Genomic DNA, 20,947 nt, shown 5'->3' with positions numbered 1-20,947 from the left:
TGATTTCAAACCCTAATTTTTTTTAGGATTGAATAAGTTTTAATGATTATCAAAATCAATAATAAAAAAAATCATTAAAAAAAATTAGTTTTAATGCATTATTATTGATGCTATTGATGTCTTATTATGAATGATTATGAAATTAGAAGTGTTAGGGTGGGTCCACACCATTGTATGACAACCCTGGGGTATTATGCCTTTAGGGAGACTTTTTAAAATGGAATAAGACTGGAATTAATACCTTACGATGGGTTGGGAGTATGGGTTATAACAGATTTATCCAAGGCTTAATGGTTTGGTTTTTGTATAAAATTATATGTGTGTTGATGTTGTTGTTGACTTGTTGCTATGTACAAATATTTATTTTTGAATTGGACAAAAAATAATGTCAACATGTTTTCATCATGTCGCGACTAAACTTAGATTTTAATGATTAGGTCAATGTGTCTCTTAATTTTAGGGACAAACTTAGACCTAACACGATGTTTTTTAATCTTAAAATGAGTTGAAAAATGTGTTCATGGGTTTTCCTCATGTTTACATCAAGTTGGCAACATTTTAGTTTAAGCTTGGTTTTGAGAAGCTTGGTCGATGAGTCTCTTAGTTTTATGAATTAACATAGGCCTAACATGATTTGTTTTACTGAAAATAAAAAAAATAAAAAATATCAAGTTGCGAGACTCGTGATTCAGGGCCTGATACTAACTTAAATGAACTTCCATCAATAACAAATGACTTATATTATATGGGCCCGGTATTAACTTAAATGAACTTCCATCAATAACAAATGACTTATATTATATACGAGGGTTATTTAATCATTTCATCTAGTATAAAATTTTGGATCAATTTAAGATATAAAATGTAATTTATTATCGGTTATATTTAATAAAGCATCTGTTGATTTTATATCCATGGACAGGTCTGGCCCAATATCTAGGCTAATTTTGGGAATAACAAAATCGAGCTTCAATTAGAATATTCTCTTTGTTAACGTGTGCCAAGAGATGGAGTCATTATAGGACACAAGAACAAGAACTAGTCTGGAAATCCTTGTTAGACGAGACGATCCTCCGAAGGGAGAGTGTTATAAAGCTTCGTATTATAGTCCCAAAACAAATTGAAAAAACAAAGAATGAAAAACAAATAGATTATAATTTCCCTCCTCCCTCTTTGTTTAGATAGTCTGTCTGAAAAAAGAAATGGCATGATGAAGATTAGAGCAATGACGATAATAATAATGGGGAAAAAAAGAAAGACATCCATCTAATTATTGATAAATACATCATTTCAATCTCAATTTGTTGCTTCTACCCACAAAATAAAAAAGAGTAAAGGCCCTTATTGCAAGGAAATCATACATTTAATATGCTGCTAGAATTGAGTTGGATAGCATCATGCTTCTAGAATCTCCTCTCCCGGGGCTTCATTGGATTCGAAGATGCAGAACTTTTCCCAGGAAAGCTACCCGGTGGCTTCATCATGGAAGACGAACTGAAAATGGCAGCAGTAGTTGTTAGTGCTGGGAGTACAAGGTTGCCATATTGAAATGTGCACCACAGTTAACATTACCTGCTATTCCTTTGCAGAGCATTTTTCTTCATGGCGGCAATATTTTGCACCTCGCGACTGCTCAAAAGTCATCAAGGATGAAGACAAATGAAATCATTTCCTGACAAACTCATCTCAAAATAGCAAAATCTTGAGCACAGTTATCTAAGGCCTAGGCAAGAAATTCAAATTTTTCGTGCAGAAGACTTCAAAATTAAATATCAAGATCCAGCACTAAATGGATGCAACAAGACATTTTAAACTTAACCTGATCCAAAAGATACTTGCTGTCTTTTTTGTTTTCACAAGTATGGAGCGCTCTGTTCAAATATGTTATTCTTTTGATCTAGAATTGGTGTTTGTGTAGTAGTCTCGTGAAACCTTAATGCCCAAACCACAATTTTGTAGGGCATGTAAAATGCAGATCAATGGTTGTGGGTGAGGGAACTATTGTAAAAATCAGAAAGAAAAGCTAATGAATTCTTTCAAATGAACATAATTGCACAAAATAATATTACCTCTTCAGAAAATCCATTTTTGCCTTCTTCATCAAATTGCTCTTCCCGTTGGAAAGATTGTAGCCAGGTCCACTTCCTAACAAATATTATATTGAATAAAACAACATGAAAATTTTAAAATGCATCATCTTCCCCTTCCCAGCCACTGAAAGGGGGAATTGCAGGAACCCCAACTTCTAAAAACAAGTCGCTGAACTACAAAAGAACCAATTACAAGGGAATAAGTATGGCTACCTCCGCAAAAGCTTCTTTTATTGCTTGAAGGTGGAACCTTCGAGCAAAGACGAACTTGTCGACTTTGTTTTCCTACAGAAATGAACCACTCAGTAAGAATTTCATTTGTACAAAAAGTAAAGCATACAATACAAAACATACTGCCTTGGAGTTGCAAAAATACAAACTCAGAGAATAGTACTCAGATTACTTGTTAGACTTGTTAATTTAACAAATCAAACACCCCCAGCCACCCCCCTCTCCCACCTTTAAGAAAAAACAAAGAAAAAAAAATGAACTCAGCCATAAAAAGAAAAGAACTCCATTATAGATCAGGTCCTGCAACAATGCTAGATTTGATGTGACAAAATGAAAGAGAAAAAAAAATCTTCCATAATGGATGGGTTATTTTAAAAAAACTCAGCAGCATAAAACCTTCAAATAGTTTCCATTGATTACAGTGAAAGAACCCCGGTCCAAAAGGGCCTCCTTCAAAAATGGCTTTCGTTTAAAATTGTTAGTTTTAAAAAAATGAGAGTGGCCACTTATTATTTCAAAAGAAAGAAAGAAAAGATAGTGAGTATAAGAAATGACTCCACATTTGTCAAAAATAAAAAGAAAACCGGCACTAGCTTTTAGGCAAAAAGAAAAGGTAGACTCCGGAATTTGTACCAAAAGGGGAGTTATGCATCCTCTTCATTTTGTGAAAAATCTTTCATTCCATTACCTCAAAATTAATTCTTACCGTAAAAAATCAACCAATTCTAAAGATGTTAATGTGGACAAGCTAGCACAAATGTGGAGTATCATTTCAGTGCCAAGAAACCAAGTGTGTTGTAGTGCAAGTATGAAAATCAACCTAAAGGTGCATGCTTGTGCTAGTGAAAATCAAACTAGATGTGTCTGCATCAGCTAGTTACTTTAAGAAGAGAACTGGGGATATTGGGAGCTTTCAGATTTGAACACAAGGAAAGTGGTCCTGAGTGTCCTCCTACACATCCAGTGAAGTGAAAGGAATCAAAATAACATAATTGTGTGTTTTGGCACTATGAAAAAGATTTGATACAATTCTAACCTTTTTTGCAATGCCAAGTTTTATTTTTGAAATGGGTAAGATAAAATTTTATCACAAGAGTACATGAAATTATTAAGGATTTTACTTCACACTTGGCATTCTAGCAAAAGCCTTGTGAGAAAGATGAAAAGAAAGGATAGGACAATAGGAACAAGCTCAAATCACAATATGCCCAATCAAGTAAATGGGTACCTTGTTCACTCAGGAAGTAACTTTTACAAAACCTAGCTCCAAACCCTAAAATTTTCACTCTAGATAAGAAAATTCCATATTAAGAATTTCTAATTCAATGAAAAACTTCATTACATATTAGAATTATCCATTTTTAAGCTTCTACCACAAACTCAATCATTCAAGAAACTACATGTGATTTTTCCAGTAATAGTCTTTAGCGCATTAAGCTTCTAAAAGGTTACCAACATTAAAGGCTGCAAATATATGAGAGGAGAGGGAGAAAAAAAGAGTTTCATCAAATATTTTTCTTGACTTCAGTAACAAAAAATTGTGACGGCATCTCCTAAAACCACCATCTAAATTATTCCTCTTTCCAAACACATACATTTGCTTAAAACTGTGCACAGAGATATGAGAGATCTCAATAAAAGAACAAAGATGTTCTCAGGGAACAAAAAGAAGTGTGTTTTGTTATATATTAAGCTTGATTTGAATACAAACATATAAACTAATAGGATGTTTGACCAAACCTTATCATCCCAGTGTTCAACATCTTGATACAATAGAGTAAATTCAACATCAAGAAAGGGAAAAAAACAAAGTTGAAAGAAAAATAAGCATATGCTGCTCAGAACTAAAGACCAACAATTGGTTTTTAGTCTGGGTAAAGTACAGCCTCATACGAGTGATTAAGATGCATTTCTAAGCTTCAGCGTTACTTGCATGAGACTGCTCTCAGAACTCACACCCACAGTTTAGTAAAAGTGGCCTTTAAGTGATCCTAAATGCAAAATGCATACAGCAAAATACACCATAGCACGAAACAGCATGAAGTACAAACAACTCAGTAACTCACTACTAGACCATATGACATACAACTAATAAACACAAATCCCTTATAGAAAAAAATAAAAAATCAACAAGTTAAGCTTTTTTATGTACTTCGAAAATAAATAAAAAAACATACTGTCATCTTCTTTTTTGTATAGTTGCCTGATTCGAGCAGCTAATTTGTTCTCTGCCTCCGCAATGTCCTTCAGCTTTGCCTGGAAAGAAGTCATTCCACATAGTTTTATAGGGGAAAGAAGTTTCTTATGAGGAATTTTAATTTTCCAGATGGAAAGTACCTCGTATAATTGTAACCATCGAAATGAAACTTTCTTCTGCCTCATCCTCTGAATCACAAGATCAGTACTCCTCTCACCGAACTGTTTCTCATAAAATGTTTTCCACAGCTTATCAGTTACTGAACTAAGATCGCGTCCCTGAATGAATGAAAGAGAACAATAAAAAAAAAGAAGGGAAAACTTGGATTAAAATTAAAGAAGTTTGGAGAAATAAAGATGGTAGTAAATTCTTACAACAGTACTCTTCTCGATGTGCATCAGCTGATCCAATGTACAATGAGGTAAGATGCGGTCAAGAAGATGTAAATCAGTTTCTCCAACATCTCCTAGGTACTTGACATTCTCTACTGCTAAACTAACACAAAGATCCACCAATGAAGGCACTTTCCTCTTAGTCCTTAGCATACCTTTTTTTTTCTTAGATAAACACTGTCTACCTGTTGCAAAACAACACAGTTTATTTATTATTCAATCATAATCAACACCCCCCCCCCCCCCCCAAAAAAAAAAGAAAAAGAAGAAGAAGCCAATTCACCTTATAATCTATGATTTTATTATTATTTAAGATTCTAACAAACACAGCAATCCATCGAATCTAATCTGATCTGATTACCTCAAAAAAAAAAAAAAAATTGGGATATCAAAAGGCAAACAACAGATCAGTGAAAAAAAATATGCTTGTTTGTTTACCAATTAATTAATCGCAGACGACAATCTTTCGATTTAGGCTTCGCTGATCACGCATGCGCAGGCAGGTATTTCATTAGAGCCTCTGCCCGGTGTGTGCCCGGGTAGGGCAAGGTCGGGTCGAATAATTTGTTGAAGATTGACCAATAATTTTCCTTTTAGGAATGGACGAACTGGAAACCAAACAAAATTTCAGTAGCTACCAAGACAATCCATCCGTTTCTGCCAAGTTGCCAACACAAGTAGGACGGCTCAGATAAAAAACAACAGATAAAAGAAAAAAGAGAACGGCACCGTTTGCATGATATGATTTATAATTACCATGATGCATGCGGGCCCGGTTAGCCGATTGAAAAACTCCGACCCGCCAGATGACTGCAGTTATTGGTTTAAACTAGTTTAAAAGCCTACATTATACTTTGATCCGGATCCAAATTTTTTAAAACATGAAAAAAAAAAATCCAAGTTAGCCAACCATTTTAAATGGTCCAAAAAAAACTTGAATTAAAGAAGAAAAAATATAATTTAGCTTTTAAAAAAATTTCAAGGTGAAATAATTATTTTTTTAATATTGAGATTAATATTAAGATGACAACCTATTGGATCAACCTGGGTTTCATGACTTTTCTTGTCTAACCCACAATTTAGATCATGGAATCTATTTGATAACTTTGTTTTTCTAAAACTATTTTTTACTTAATTACACAATAACAAAAATATATTATCGCAAAATCAAGTACACATCAAATGTTCAGATGTTTGTTTGAAACTTTAATAACTTTATAGAAAATAAAATAAAATAAATTATGAAAATTAATTTAAAATTAATCAAATGTTGAAGGATTAAATTGAAAAAAAAAACTAATACAAAAACTAATACAAAACTAATATTGAAGGATTAAATTTAAAAAAATCATGAAAAAACAAAAAAATAATAAAATTAGAGGGAAAATTAAAAGGATAAAAGAAGATTGAAAAAAAAAAAAAACTATGGAGGTTTCAAACAATGAAGCATGATAAACTTTAATAATTGTCTTACAAGAGAGTATAATAATTACGTCAATTTTAAAATAAAATATTTTGTTTATTATTATTATTATTATTATTATTATTATTATTATTATTATTATTATTATATCATACAAAAATAGGTGGGATCTTTTAATGCTGGATTTTATTTTTTGTTTTATACAAAAACAAAATGAAGAAATTGGACCGGGTTGGGTAGGATAAACAAATTAGATATTTTCGACTAGGTGCTCCCACTTGTGGCGGGTTTGCTTTGCTTAAATTCGCTTTACTTTTAGTTGTAGCTAGATTTATGCTAAGCTTTGGGCTATATCAATATTTTTTTTAATAAATAAAAAATTTAAGTAATGTAGGGGTTAACCCGATATGACTCGATAAATTTGATGAGTCCAAAGTTTAATTTGGATGATAAAAAAAAATAATAACAAAAAAATATACATAAAATTAAACACCAATAAAATAACAGGATGGTTATTTGAGACTACGATAATTTTATATAAAATAAAACAAAACAAATCATGAAAACCAATTAAAAATAAAACAAATATAAAAGGAGAAAATTGAAAAAAAAAATTCAAAAGAAAAACTTAACAAGGATGGATGAAAATGAGAAAAATCAAAGGCAAAAAAAACCAAAGTACCTAAAAAAATAGCCTAGGCGTTGCATGCTTGGGACTTTAAAAAAAATACATGTGCGCGAGTCTGCCAACCCAAAGCCCGCGTGCATAGCTTTTGTTATTATTTTTTTATTTTTTAAAATTCATCCGCCCTCGCTTTTTTGAAAAAAAAACAAGTCGTCGCTTGTTGTGCCTAGATTTTAACAACCAGATGATCGGTGAAAACTCAAGGAATATGTGTTTTACACCAAAAACTCCATTTTTCTATCATTGTTTTGACCAAAAAAACACCTAAAACAACACCTTAGAGATTCAAGTAAAATCGTTTATGCTTTCAAATAAATCAAAATACATCCAAAAATAAAAAATCAATTTGAAACCTAAAAACTTTTTACAGACAAATCTATTATTTCATACAACTTGAAGCCAAAAGAAAAACTTAATGGAACTCGTCTCATCAAATGAAACTTGTTGATACCAAGATCGATTATTTTAGTGGTTGAAATCAGTCTCAACCAGTAATTTTTTTTTCTACCATTAGAATTCGATAACTTTCTCACTTTTACCTCAAAATAGGGATAAAAAAATAAAATAAAATAAGTTGGACATAAAGAAATTTTTTAAAAAACTAAAGGGACCGAAAAATGGGTAATTTACAAAATAAGAGGACTAAAGTCAATTTTTTATATTAATTTTGATACGACCACCTAGTTTTTCCATGGTTTTTTAGTTTGGTCTCGTATCTTTTAATTTGGTCATTTCTTAATAAATTAGAAAGCAATTAATTCATTGTATGCACCCTTGATGTTCAAAGGTTTTAAACCCTAATGCCTCTAAATTTAGGATGTCAAATCCTCCATAATTCTTTTAACAACCAAGGGAGTGTTTGGCAGTATGGTAGCGATTGCTTTTCAAATAACTTTTTGTATCGAAATATATGCCAATGATGTTTTTTCATTTTTTAAAAATCATTTTTGACATTATCACATCATAACGATCCAAAACATACAAACCATATTAAATTTTAGCAAAACAAAATTTAAATTTTTTGGGAACACGGTTTGCACTGCATTCCTAAACGCATTCTAAGATACCAACATATTTTTTTTTTTTACTGACAGAGTCTACAACAAAAACATAAAGGGTGTTTGTTAAAAATAAACACAATAAAATAATTAAATGAAATTCTGATAAATTGATTATTGATATTACATGTAAGCTTCCTTTTAGACTCTCAGCCTTCTTTGGTTAATCTGTATTTCTTATCAAAAGCAAAATAAACATCAATTCTTTGAGATTTTGTGCCCTTCCTAACTTATTTCATCCCAATTAAATGAAATTCTGATAAATTGATTATTGATATTACATGTAAGCTTCCTTTTAGACTCTCAGCCTTCTTTGGTTAATCTGTATTTCTTATCAAAAGCAAAATAAACATCAATTCTTTGAGATTTTGTGCCCTTCCTAACTTATTTCATCCTAATTAAATTAATTAACATCAATTTTATATTTTCTTTAATTTTAACTTTAAATCAAAATTTGGGTGTTTTTTTCAAAATTCATTTAATTTCATTAGAACTTGGATAAAGGGGTGTAGAACACTTTACCAGTTGATTTTGTATACTCTCTAAATGCTTCCATGATGAATTTCTACCACATTTTTCTTCTTCATCCTTCTATTTTCTTAGTTTTTCTCTTTAAACCCCACTTTTCTCACTAATTTCTTGTATTTAGATGTTTACACTCTTTTAATCTCTCTTATCACACCCTAAGGTTTGATTTCATGTGGAAATTTTGAAAGAAAAACAAGAAGAGAAGAAGAAGGAAGCTCTCCTCTTGGCTTCTATGGTTATCACCCTGTTATAAGGAGAAAGAGATGGAATTTTCAACTTATTTATAATTTTCCCACTCCTTTTCCTCTCCAATATTTTTAGGTATTTCTCTTGGTTACTAATATAATCTAATACTAAAATTTATCTAATTCATTCGTGATTAACCTTCAAAAAGAACTTCTCATTTCCCCATACATATTATTTTCTTTTATTTCATCCAAATTTCTACTATAATTGAAAATTCACACATAATTATTTTATTTTTGACTATTAGGTCCACTCCTATTTTGAACAATCAACTTCTCATTTAAACTCACTTAAAATATACTATACTTTAATATTTTTTTTAAAATGTTAACCCGGGGTTTACATTATTGGGTTCATGTGCTCCTTGTTGTTAACCATATTTGGGGTTCGATATAAACAAAAAAATAAAAGAGAAAATACAAAAAAATAAAAAACAATAATGGAAGAAAATATATCAGTGAGAAGAGTATACCAGAACGCTTAAGAAATTTTCAAAGACTGGTTAAGGAGGATTAAATATACAAGATAAAAAAATTTTGACAGTGTATTTTCAAGATAAAGGCTCCATTCATAAAGAGAATTCAATTTGAGAAGGAAAATTCAAAATTAAATATTTAAGGACTTAATTAGATTTCTTCAAGGTTTATTTGAATTTATTGAGGGTTTAATTGCAAGAAAAATTAATTTTTAAAAGTTAATTTAGACTTTAATTGAAAGAAATTAGAGTCTAGAGGTTAAATTATAATTTTTAAAAATAAATTTAATTAAATAAAAAATTTAATTATATAAATATTAAAATTTAATGTCCACGTAAAAGGATTGAAAAAATCTAAAATTCAAAACCACGCATCTCACGACAAAGGGTAATTAATTACAGAAGAAAAAAAAATAAATCAACTTCCTCCTCCTCCTAATACTAAAAGAAAAAAAAACCAGATCACAAGCCACGCATCTCACGACTAAAGTTAATTAATTACAGGAAAAATAAAATCAACTTCTCCCTCCTTTTACGGAACGCAACAAATCCGTGAAAAAGGAAATCCTTCACACACAATTCTCTCTCATCGAACCCCAGACGCAAACCCAAATCCTACCCGATGGGACTCACCTCCACAGAACCAGACACTGAATCCTCTCTCCTCCTCCCCACCACCGCCGCCACCACCACCACCACCACCACCACCACAAACAGCACCATCTCCCAACAAAAAATCCCAAAAGACACATTCCACTTAGCCTACATAATCTACTTCACTCTAGGCCTCGGCTTTCTCCTTCCATGGAACGCATTCATCACAGCCGTTGATTACTTCTCTTACATCTACCCAGATGTCTCAGTTGATCGCATATTCTCCGTTGCTTACATGGTCATGGGCCTGGCGTGTCTTGTAGTAATCATCCTTTTTTATGCACATAAATCAGATGCTTATTTGAGAATTAATCTGGGTTTGGGTCTTTTTATTGTGGCTCTTTTGGTTGTTCCTGTTATGGATGCTGTTTATATTAAGGGTCGGGTCGGGTTGTATGATGGTTTTTATGTTACTGTTGGGGCTTTGGCACTTTCGGGTATGGCGGATGCTTTAGTCCAAGGTGGACTTATTGGTGCTGCTGGTGAATTGCCTGAGAGGTATATGCAAGCCGTTGTTGCTGGCACTGCTGCCTCTGGTACTATTTCTTGAATTGTTTTCTAAATCTTTCTTGATTTATTGTAGATATAGTTTATAAGGATCATAATAATTAATTGCTGGGTTTCGTTTTTGCATTACTGCCGAATTAAATAATTGATAAAGATATGAACTTGGAATTTTGTTTTTGTTTCTATTAAGATTGGTTGAGATTGTAGTTAAATTTAGTGTGATGATTTACCATGTAATGGTAGTTGCCTGTGCAAATTGTGAGCTGAAATGTTGTATGTTATGATGCTATTAAAATTTAATAGGCAGTTCCTTTAAGCAAACACTAATGCAAACCTTAGGATGTAATCATTTTTCATTGGACTTGTGATCTTAAATAGCAAGAAAACTGGATGGTTTGGTTGCCTAACCAATCTACCCTATGATAAGCGTTAGAAGCAAACAAAAAGGGCTTTTTCAACTTCATCATTTCTCCTTTGAAGAAACTTGGAATTATGTTCGGAAAGTTTGTCTCATGCTGGAACAGATTTGAGCATGTTTTTAATTAAGAGTTACCTAGTATCTACTGCAATCATTAGTGTGTTTCCTATATATGCTAGATCTTAATCATGTGCTACTAGGATAGGATGTAATGATTATCTATGTGTTGTTGACTAATCATGCAATGAAACTACAATTTTTCAAAGTACAATTTTAACTGTGTAAGTGTTAAATGCAGGGGTCCTTGTTTCACTTCTAAGAATTTTAACCAAAGCTGTATATACACAAGATTCCCATGGTTTGCGAAAAAGTGCGAACCTCTACTTTGCTGTTGGAATTGTAGTTATGGCCATCTGCCTTGTCTTTTACAACATGGCACATAGACTGCCAATTATGAAGTACTATGCTGACTTGAAAATTCAGGCAGTGAATGAGGACAAAGAGGAGAAAGGTTCCTTGACTGGAGCTCGTTGGCGGTCAACCTTGTGGGAGATTGTTTGCAGTGTCCAATGGTATGGGATTGGAATTGTCATCATCTATGTTGTAACTTTATCGATATTTCCAGGATATATAACGGAGGATGTGCACTCTGAGATTCTCAAGGACTGGTACTCAATCATCCTCATTACTGGCTACAATGTGTTTGACTTGGTTGGCAAGTCTTTGACTGCTGTCTATCTCTTAAAGAATGCAAAGATTGCCATTGGTGGTTGTTTTGTAAGATTGCTGTTTTATCCTCTCTTCTTTGGTTGCTTGCACGGTCCTAAATTCTTTCGAACAGAGATCCCAGTAACATTACTCACATGTCTTTTAGGGCTAACAAATGGCTATTTGACTAGTGTTCTGATGATTCATGCTCCCAAGGTTGTCCCGTTACGGCAGGCAGAGACTGCCGGAATTGTGATAGTGCTGTACCTTGTGGCTGGCCTTGCTGCTGGATCAATTGTAGCTTGGTTTTGGGTCATCTGATATTGAGGCATATTATTTGTATTTTCAGCACTTAACAACCGCTGTCATTCCTCTTTGACAAGCTTCATGTTAAATCTAGGATGGGCTGTCAGTTTCCATTCTGTAAAGATTATTTGTAATATAAACTCGTTGTGAGTAAATTCTTTATGGTAAATCCCCAAGTTATGTATTGAAAGTCCTTTTCCTGCATGGATTCAGTGAACAAACACGTTTTTCTTTTCACCTTGTTTGCTACAAAGTTCCTTTTTTTAGAGTACTATCAATTCCATCTCCAGTAAAGGAAGCATTTTATCTGTTTTCTTATCAACATCGGTCCTAGCATTAGCTTTGAAATTTGCACTTGATCCTTGTATAAAACAATAACATTTTTCTTCGATTTTACTACTTTGTAGAAGCCAAATGTCTGAAGCATCCATCACCAGAAAATATAATTTAATGTTGAGAAATCACCGCTCAAACTCTTAAAGATTATTATAATCATTCCAGAGACGACGCTGCCTCAATCAAACTCGTTGTTGCTGAGACATTTGCAATGTTCCTGATTGTGCATATACTATTTTTCTGCCAAAAGATGTGAACTGCATAAGCTTTTATTAAGCAAATCACAGAAAGAATTTCAAAATCTTAGAGCAGTAGCCAGAGCTACAAGAAAGAAGAATAAATATATAGAGTTTAAGAAACACCATGCAGCACTATGACATTTAACTCAAGTTGCCTTGATTAATGCTGGAAACATTCTTCCTAGTCAGATTTTAGGGCTCCTAAACAATTACAAAGCAAAAAAGAGATGGGAAGAACATGCCTCATTGATTAACTTTTTAATAAATGAGACAAGAGTGAATAAAAATTAAATATTTTTCTATAATTATGATGTTTTTAATCTTTAAAGTTTGAATTATAACAATTCTCATTGTATTTTGCTCTTGATTGCATCACAAAATCATAAAACTGCCCTACTCTATTCTAAGAGGGAGATTTTATCTTCCCTTTGCACGACCTCTCCTTTGATAATGAGCGAGGAGAGCTGGCTCATTCATCTAGTGGATTTAACATGAAATCAGAATAAACATCTTTAGAAATCCCTTCAAGATTTTCTTAAAAAGAAAAAACCTAAGCTATAAGAACACAAAAATTTAAAACAAATTACAACGTAATATTTTGAAGAAGCATAAAACAAGGCATAAGAAAAGCAACCTTTCAGTCTCTCATGCTTAAGCATGGATTGCCAGTATAATATTTATTTCATTGATAATTATTTTCTATCAACTTGTTTTTTATAATGAGTGTTTATCTTCTCGCATAAATTTTTAGTATTTTTTTTTTAAAATTCAAAATTTTATTATCAACATGTTCAACTATTAACACGTACAATTCAAAATCATTGATTAATTCTTCACATTGAATCAACGTTAATGTTTTATTTTTCAAAAAATCACAATAAAAAAAATAAAAAAATAAAAATACATGGACAAAGAGATAAAAATCCAGACTAAGTTAATTTGATTTTCTTGGACACCAAGCAATTGAAAGGAAAAAAAAAAAAATTTCTACCTATAAAATGGTGAAGAAATCTCACACGAGGGGAGGCCAAAGAAAAAAAAAAAAATTCTTCCCCATATTCTCTCCCTCCACATACAAAAACCCTAACCTATTATTCCTAACCTAGCCACCACCTACATTGCCACCGTGACCCCATATCACTAGCCACCATCACATTCAAAATGATACAAATACATAAAAATATTAATTTTAAATAATTTGTTTTTCAAAATTAAAAAAAAAAAACTGTTTGGAATACAGTTACAAACAGCCCCTATATTGCAGAGATACCAGATGCTGTTCTGAGGAGGCATGGCCCAAATCTTAAATAGGAGCTTATTGCAAAAGCTGTGAAAAAATGACCAGAACCGTAGCCACATGAGCCACACCATCATACCTTGAAACTGCTAGCAGTTCACATCAATTGCCAAATGAAAATAAAAAATTGTTGATTCCCAGACCTCCCATGCTACCGTCACGCAATGTTATAGAAATTTCACATTTGTTCTACCTCTATTAACCTTGAAACAAACTGAGAAAATAACTACAAATGTGAAAGCCAGTCTTGTGTTAATACTTGAGCAGTTCTAGCTACGCTTCTAGTAATAGCCAAGACCTTTCAACTCCAATGAACTGGCTTGCTGATCATTGGCACCTTTTCCCAGAAAGACAAGCCGACCTGCAAAGTCCAAAAATAAAGTTAATCTCACGGATTCTAATCTGGTCGAAAGAGGTTGACTACAGAGAGAATACCTCTTTAGATCCAACAAGAATAAAGGAAACCAGTTAGTCTTTTTTTCTTAAAAAAAAAAAAAAAAAAAAACCTCACAAAACTGTACTCGACCAAAAAAGGCAATGTATAGTAATTACCAGTGCTTCAAAAGATAAAAAAATTATTAATTGCTTTGCAGGTTTATTTTTATAATTCACCATCAATCTAAGAAATCAATAAAAGAGTAAAAGAAAGATGCCGTGACAAGAATTTGCCACCTGATGCAGCAGATCCCATTGAATTATCAGACTGCAGTTTTGCTGTCATGCACGTTTTTATCGGGAGGAGTCTGTATATATAGATATGCATATTGACAGAAAGTAGCATATCCATCTTAATGATTAACAAATCTCCATCTTTGTAAAAGAAATTCATCAATTGCATCCTAATCCCAAACACAAAATTGGGAAAGAACAGAAATAACAACAGCAACAACAACAAGAAGATCATAGATCATAGCGTCTCCTCCTCATTTTTAGTCAAGGGACTACAGATGTGAACGTACCATTTTGACGAACTGCAATTTCTCTTATACGTCGTACAAGACCAGTTATTGGATCAGTGAAGACTTTAGTCTCCAGATTCCCCTCCACATATAGAATTGAACTACAATAAACAGGAGTTAAAAAAAAAAAACAAAACTAGTCAGATAGCAACAAAGATGTCCATAGTAACCAAAAGTTAAAGTCAAATGTCAAGAAAATTCAAGAAGCACAGGTACAAAAGATGATTTCACAACATAAGAAACTCCAGAGACACGTATCACAAGAAGAGAAGGCTGGACCTTTAGGTTGAAAAAGGCCAACCTCAAGAAGTAAATAACAAAATGATACCCATCTAGAGTTAATAAGCTAACGACACTAGATAGGGAAGAGATTCATCACTAACTGATCCCTAACAGGCACCTAAACAGTTCATACATCGGTCAACCACTGCTACAAGTCCACAAGAGGTCCCCAGAACACAACAAAAGCTAGGGCTTCTGCATTTTCACCAATTCAAGTAGCTAATAGCAATACCCAATTGGGAAGGTTTTTACAAAGCACAGAAACTGTTCACATATTCTGCATTTTCACCTTGTAAAATTAGTAGATCAAACTTTTACTATAGATCACATATTGACTGTTGATGGTATAAAGAGTACTGAATAGGGCTTCACCACATTTTAGAAATTCTATTTGCAGAGTTCTTAAAACATCAAGTTAACATCTCTGTTTTTTCTTAACATTTCAAGTAAGCAAATTCACAGCTACTATCTATAGTTATCTTAAAAAGCTAGTAGAATTACTCATAATTTTTACATTAATATAACTCCAGCATTCTTCACAGCCATCCAGACCTCCTGATCAGACAGCTATTGCTTTACGGCTAAATAACATACATCCACCAGTTCAAAGAAAGCGTATACATATATAACGAAATTAGATTTCCTTATGTATGAGCCAAATGATTAAAGCATCATCACAGCCTAAATGCTAGAATATTAAACCCATGAAAATAACATATACAAATTCCTCATTTAAAATGATTTTGTTGCTATAAAGACAAATGAACATGGTTTCTTCTTGCTTAGAGAAACTAGCGGGGACACCAGATCTAAGACATGGTTTAATATATAACGAAATTATATTTCCCTATGTATGAGCCAAATGATTAAAGCATCATCACAGCCTAAATGCTAGAATATTAAAACCACGAAAATAAGATATACAAACTCCTCATTTAAATGATTTTGTTGCTGTAAAGACAAATGAACATTGTTTCTTCTTGCTTTGAGAAACTAGTGGGGACACCGGTCACGTATGATCATAGATGATGGAGGGTAGCCCAACCTATTGTTCTTTGAATGGGAGATTGGGCTTTAGCCTATGTTATTGGGTTTAATTTATTTGGACTTTTATTTGAGTTTTATTATTAGATTTGAAGTTATTCTATTTTAGACTTCAGGCCTTTAGCGTAATTGTTGATTGTTTTAGGGTTTTACTTTAAATGTAATTTTTAACATTGTAGTTAGTTGATGATGAATAGATAAAAAAGTTACCAACTTTTAGTTTTCCTCCCCTAATTTTCCTCTCTTCTTCAGCTCATTTCTTTCTCTTCCCCAGCTCCTTTTCTTCTCTTCTTGGCTTTATCTTTCTCCCCTCTCACTTCTTTTCAATTTTCTATTTGTCCTGCATCAGAAACATCATCTCTTAATGATGCTATGCATACAACCACATAAAATTCACACCCTCAAGAAATATGCACCATTGAACCTCAAACCACAAAGGTGAGAATATGATTCCATTCCAATTCATACAACTTCCAAGGTTCAAAATTACCATCCCAAGATGAATTGTACCCTCCTCCCTCCCAACACCTTAACTTCCAAGATCATCTCATGTTTTGTTGCTAGAATCTAAACTCCAATGTAAGTACAAGACACCTTCATTAATGTAAAATGCTAAATGATAACAAAATACAACCATAACTAAATTGTTTGGCAATTGAAATTGAGATGGTATACCATGGTATGGATGGTTTCAAAATTCTACTGAAGTTTCACTGACATAAAAGATACTACCACTCACTGGCCACTATAATAACCTTTCCAGTAATAGGATCATCACTTGAAGACAAATCCCAACATTCAAATAACTGAAACTAGCCATGTTTGTAAGTGTTTGTTTGTAAGTGTGTATCATCGAATCAAAATTCAACTGTTGAATCGGAAAGCCCATTTTGGGATTCTTTTATCAAATTGAATAGTGAATTGTTAGATTCGGCAACAAACAAAATATGCATTACAAAAGATAAATGGCAATGCTACATGTTTATAATTCAAAAAAGCTCGAGGCATTTTTGGTACTTGATCATCCAAGTGACTTAATTAGCTTATAGTATATATAGTAATATCTAAAAGGCATCTTCTAATCTCTATCAAACTACCAGATCTCTGAGTCTTAATACGAAGTATTAATCCTCCGCAATAATGATATCACCATCACCATCTCTGTTGCCTTTGTTCGTATCTACTGGTCTCTTTTCATCCCTTAGCAGAAATTTAATTTACAGACAGTTTCAAATCAAAATATTTATCAAACAAAAGGGTTCACATATATTGCCATTCGTGATATCTGGACTTGTAGGATTCTTATTTTTAGTTCTTACCATATGCTACTTGAGTCAAATCATATGATTAAAGTGCATCATACTGAACCAAATTCAACCATGACTGATTAGCATAATTCATGTCCATCTGTGATTCGCCACATGACTCAGCATCATTTGTAACCGAATCGAGTCAAATTATAAGATTCTAACAACCAATTCATAACTATTGTAGCGTTAAAACAAATATACTTTGCTTAAACCTTACCCGGGCAAAACATTCTGCATTACAACACGACCTAATCTCTCTGGGTAGACTGAAACTCGATGCCACTGAACAGCACACCTATTTGCATACTCCCTTGGATCCTCATTCTGCAATGGCCTTCGATTATTGCGAATCCCACCTGTCCCCATTGAGAAAATCGTTATCTCCCTCCCACTCCTCAACTTCTTCTGCAATGGATTCTGCCCCACCTGCCCCACCAATATCGCCTACAGACCGAAAAGCAATCTTTATAAAGCTTAAATCTTAGCTCATTTGACACGATAAAAAAAAAATTCAAAGCCAGGAGACATTTCTCATTTCTCTGCGATTCCTAAAAGAAAAGCAGCCAAAATCCAAATAAAATAAAAAATAAAAAAAAGACCCAGCAATTGAAACACTAAATATTAGAAAACAAAAAACAGGAATAAGTAAACATTTTTCAGTATAATGTAGCATTTACCTTGTAAACGCCAGCATCAAGGCCATTTTCAAGGGGACGATCCTGGACCATTCGTGACCCGCTCGATCCTTCAGATGTTGTTGTTGATGATGATGGTGAACTTGAGGTGGTTGAGTTGGGGACTGAGTGAGTGTCTGAGCCGTCCAATTCAGACTCTTCTTCACGAAAAGAGAGGTTGTTAGTGGTGGTGGTGGTGGTGGTGGTGGAGGAGGAGGTGCAAAAGGGCATTGAAAGCTGTGAAATTTTTGGGTTTGATGAGAGAAGGGAACGGTAAAGCCTGCGTGAGAGAACAGCCATTGAATTTGCCATTTTGTGTGTGTGTGTTTTTTTCGAAAAAGGGGGCCTTGCTTAAACCCTAGGGGGATGGCGTTAGTGATTCATTGATCTCTTGGGATTATTCTAAAACCCTGCAGGAGATCTTGTGCTCCAGCTAGTCACTAATATATTTCTGCAAATTATAGTAATCTCCCTAATATTTCATTTAATTAAGCTTTTCTCCCTCTTGGCTTTTGCTTTTTTTCTCCTACCATCATTTCTCCAAATCAAAATCTTTATTTTACTTCTAAGTCTTTTTATTTTATTTTAAAATCCATAGCAAAAAAACTAAACAATTACATATATGACAAGGAAGCATTAAGGAAGGGAACAAATGCAAATGAGCTCACTGCTTGAGGCATATGCTACTCTTGTGGGATCTTTTGCTGCTATGGGATTGTTCTTGTAGAAAAAAAGCTATTGTAATCATGTTATTGTCACAATGCTAGATTGCAAATGACAAGATAACATATGATGGTTGTAATATATGATGAAAAATTAAAGTGGTGTGAGGGAAAAGAAACTTGTGACTACAATTTTACTTACATGTTGTTTTGGGAAGAACATGGTGACATTAAATTATATGCGATCTATCTATTGATCAGTTAGATCATTTATAGATTAATTTTGTTATGTGTTCTTTGTTTATTCCTTCCAACGAGGAGAAATTATAAAAAGAACTACATCTGAAATGAAGATAAATAATAGTTAATTTTTTTAAATATTAAAATTTTAACCCTGAGATAGAATAGATTAAATTAAATTAAGGATATAGAATTAAATGACAATGAATATAATTAAAAGAAATAAAAGAGTATATAACACTAATGGTTAGAAAAGATAAAAGATATGGACAAAATGATGTTAGATTATAAATACCCTTTCTTTCCTCTCTAAAGCGAACAACAATAAAGAAGAGAGGGGGGGTATTTTCAAGCTTATTTACAAAAAATTTGAGAGAAAATCCTACAAATTGAAGGGGTTTGGGTAAGATCTAATTTATGTGGTGAGGGAAACAACCTCAAGGCAGGAATCAAAGGAGAATAAGTGAAAGAAATTGGGGATTTATAGAGGGAAGGAAACCAACCAAGAGGGAGAAAGAAGGAGTGTCAAAATTTTTTTGACTAGTCAAGGATCGAAGTTCACTTTATCACCAAGTATGGAGTTTTAAACTCTATTACGTAAGTTAAATTGAGTACGATTAAGAATTGATGTTTAAATTGTAAATTCTAAGTTAGGGTTCACGAGAAAAATCAGGGGAAATGAGAAACTTGCCTTGTTTGATTTAATTGGGATGGAAATAGATGAAAGCATCTCAGAATAATGAACAATTGAAGAAAATAATCCTAGTGTTGTGGAGGGTGATGGTGCCTGCCATAAAGAGAAAAAATTGGAATTAAAAAAAAAATACATGAATGTTGCTTGGTTGTAATTATTGTAACATGTATTGAAAAATGAATAATGAATTGAAAAAAAATAGAAATCTTATGTTTAATTTGTAATGAAAAGATTGGTTATGCTTTGAGTTATGAACATTGCCAGTTTGTAAGGAATTATTAAATTTTCATGTAATGTTGAAGTATTATTGAAGGAATGTTAGAGAAAATGAATACGCTTTCGGTGAAAGAATTTTTGTTATTCTAAGAAGGATGTGAGAAAAAAAAAAACAAGTTGATTATTAGGGTGATATGATTAATAATGTTATAAGATATGTGGAAGAAAAATAATTACTTTGAATGGCGAGAAAACAAATGACAATACTTCGTTATATGTCAAAAGCAAAAATAGGAAAACTGAACAATTTCATCACTCGACTTCCCGTTAGGTTTAGGGCTTGAAAATTGAAATAAGTCATAAAAGTTAAATTTAGGGATGTTAGCTTTTCAGCAAGATTGACCTTGCTTAAATCAGAGTTATAAAACTCCAGATATGAGTTAAAAATTGAGAGATGCTCAAATTAAATCTTGTTAGACAGTTTTTTAATGTTGCAATAATGATAGTTTTGGATGTATTGATGGCAGAACTAGGTTGTCTTCCCTTTAGTAAAATTATAGCCATGTATCTTAGCTTTCATAAAAAAACAAACTATGCATGAAACTAAATTCTATAACTTCAGATATGGTTAAAATATTGACAAGCGTTTTTCAACTATAAAGTTAAGTTAAGTTGACTAGAAGTAGCTAACTTTAAGATTTATTTAGGATTGTTCTTAATGTAAGATTTAAATGATGGAAATTATAAGAATAAAATTTTTAATATGGGTTAAATGGTTAATGATGATTAGTTTAAGTGATAAGAAATTGTAGTTAGTTATTTTAAGTCAAGAATAAAATGTTTATCTATAGAGTTAAATTTCAAAATAAGTTAATAATTGAATAGGAAATGATATTGTTCCAGTTGACATAAAAGAGACCTCATGATCCACTCAACAACAAGAGACCATTTCTCGTGCTCAGACATCAAATAAGTGATTGACACCTTAAAACTAAAGTATTATTTAACCGTGAATATAATTTTCCTTAAATCTATCTAACTTTTATTTGATAAATGTTAAATTGTTGGAGAAACTA

The 20,947-nt window shown here is 32.6% G+C and overlaps 3 protein-coding genes across 8 annotated transcripts; 1 reads left to right on the top strand and 2 right to left on the bottom strand.

Moving 5' to 3' along the window:
* Positions 1–1,039: 1,039 nt before the first annotated feature.
* On the bottom strand, positions 1,040–5,609 carry LOC7470750 (uncharacterized). 5 transcript variants are annotated; one of them, XM_024581950.2, is made up of 9 exons: positions 5,349–5,599; positions 4,893–5,095; positions 4,659–4,796; positions 4,499–4,577; positions 2,304–2,375; positions 2,070–2,145; positions 1,573–1,629; positions 1,362–1,494; positions 1,040–1,190 (listed from the first exon to the last, which is right to left on the bottom strand). In XM_024581950.2, exons 2-8 carry the CDS (start codon positions 5,061–5,063, stop codon positions 1,404–1,406), a joined length of 684 nt encoding a protein of 227 aa, XP_024437718.2. In that variant the 5' UTR covers positions 5,064–5,095; positions 5,349–5,599; the 3' UTR covers positions 1,040–1,190; positions 1,362–1,403. The 5 variants fall into 5 exon arrangements, with proteins under 5 accessions (XP_024437718.2, XP_024437719.2, XP_024437716.2 ...); XM_024581951.2 differs by having other exon boundaries at positions 1,040–1,186; XM_024581948.2 differs by lacking the exon at positions 1,040–1,190 and adding an exon at positions 5,194–5,263 and having other exon boundaries at positions 1,242–1,494.
* Positions 5,610–9,802: 4,193 nt separating this feature from the next.
* On the top strand, positions 9,803–12,155 carry LOC7487083 (equilibrative nucleotide transporter 1). Its single transcript, XM_002318525.4, has 2 exons — positions 9,803–10,515; positions 11,203–12,155. The coding sequence occupies exons 1-2, from the start codon at positions 9,948–9,950 to the stop codon at positions 11,931–11,933; spliced, it is 1,299 nt and encodes a 432-aa protein (XP_002318561.2). The 5' UTR covers positions 9,803–9,947; the 3' UTR covers positions 11,934–12,155.
* A 1,521-nt stretch (positions 12,156–13,676) lies between these two features.
* Positions 13,677–18,626, bottom strand: LOC7490083 (single-stranded DNA-binding protein, mitochondrial). Of its 2 annotated transcripts, XM_002317888.4 has the most exons (4): positions 18,063–18,592; positions 17,603–17,829; positions 14,750–14,850; positions 13,677–14,151 (listed from the first exon to the last, which is right to left on the bottom strand). In XM_002317888.4, the coding sequence occupies exons 1-4, from the start codon at positions 18,369–18,371 to the stop codon at positions 14,072–14,074; spliced, it is 717 nt and encodes a 238-aa protein (XP_002317924.3). In that variant the 5' UTR covers positions 18,372–18,592; the 3' UTR covers positions 13,677–14,071. The 2 variants fall into 2 exon arrangements, with proteins under 2 accessions (XP_002317924.3, XP_052301712.1); XM_052445752.1 differs by lacking the exons at positions 13,677–14,151; positions 14,750–14,850 and adding an exon at positions 14,880–16,415 and having other exon boundaries at positions 18,063–18,626.
* Between the last annotated feature and the right edge of the window lie 2,321 nt (positions 18,627–20,947).

The sequence above is a fragment of the Populus trichocarpa genome, chromosome 12, assembly GCF_000002775.5.
Source record: "Populus trichocarpa isolate Nisqually-1 chromosome 12, P.trichocarpa_v4.1, whole genome shotgun sequence".
Lineage (NCBI taxonomy): Eukaryota > Viridiplantae > Streptophyta > Magnoliopsida > Malpighiales > Salicaceae > Populus > Populus trichocarpa.
This window is presented reverse-complemented; position numbering and strand designations above follow the sequence as displayed.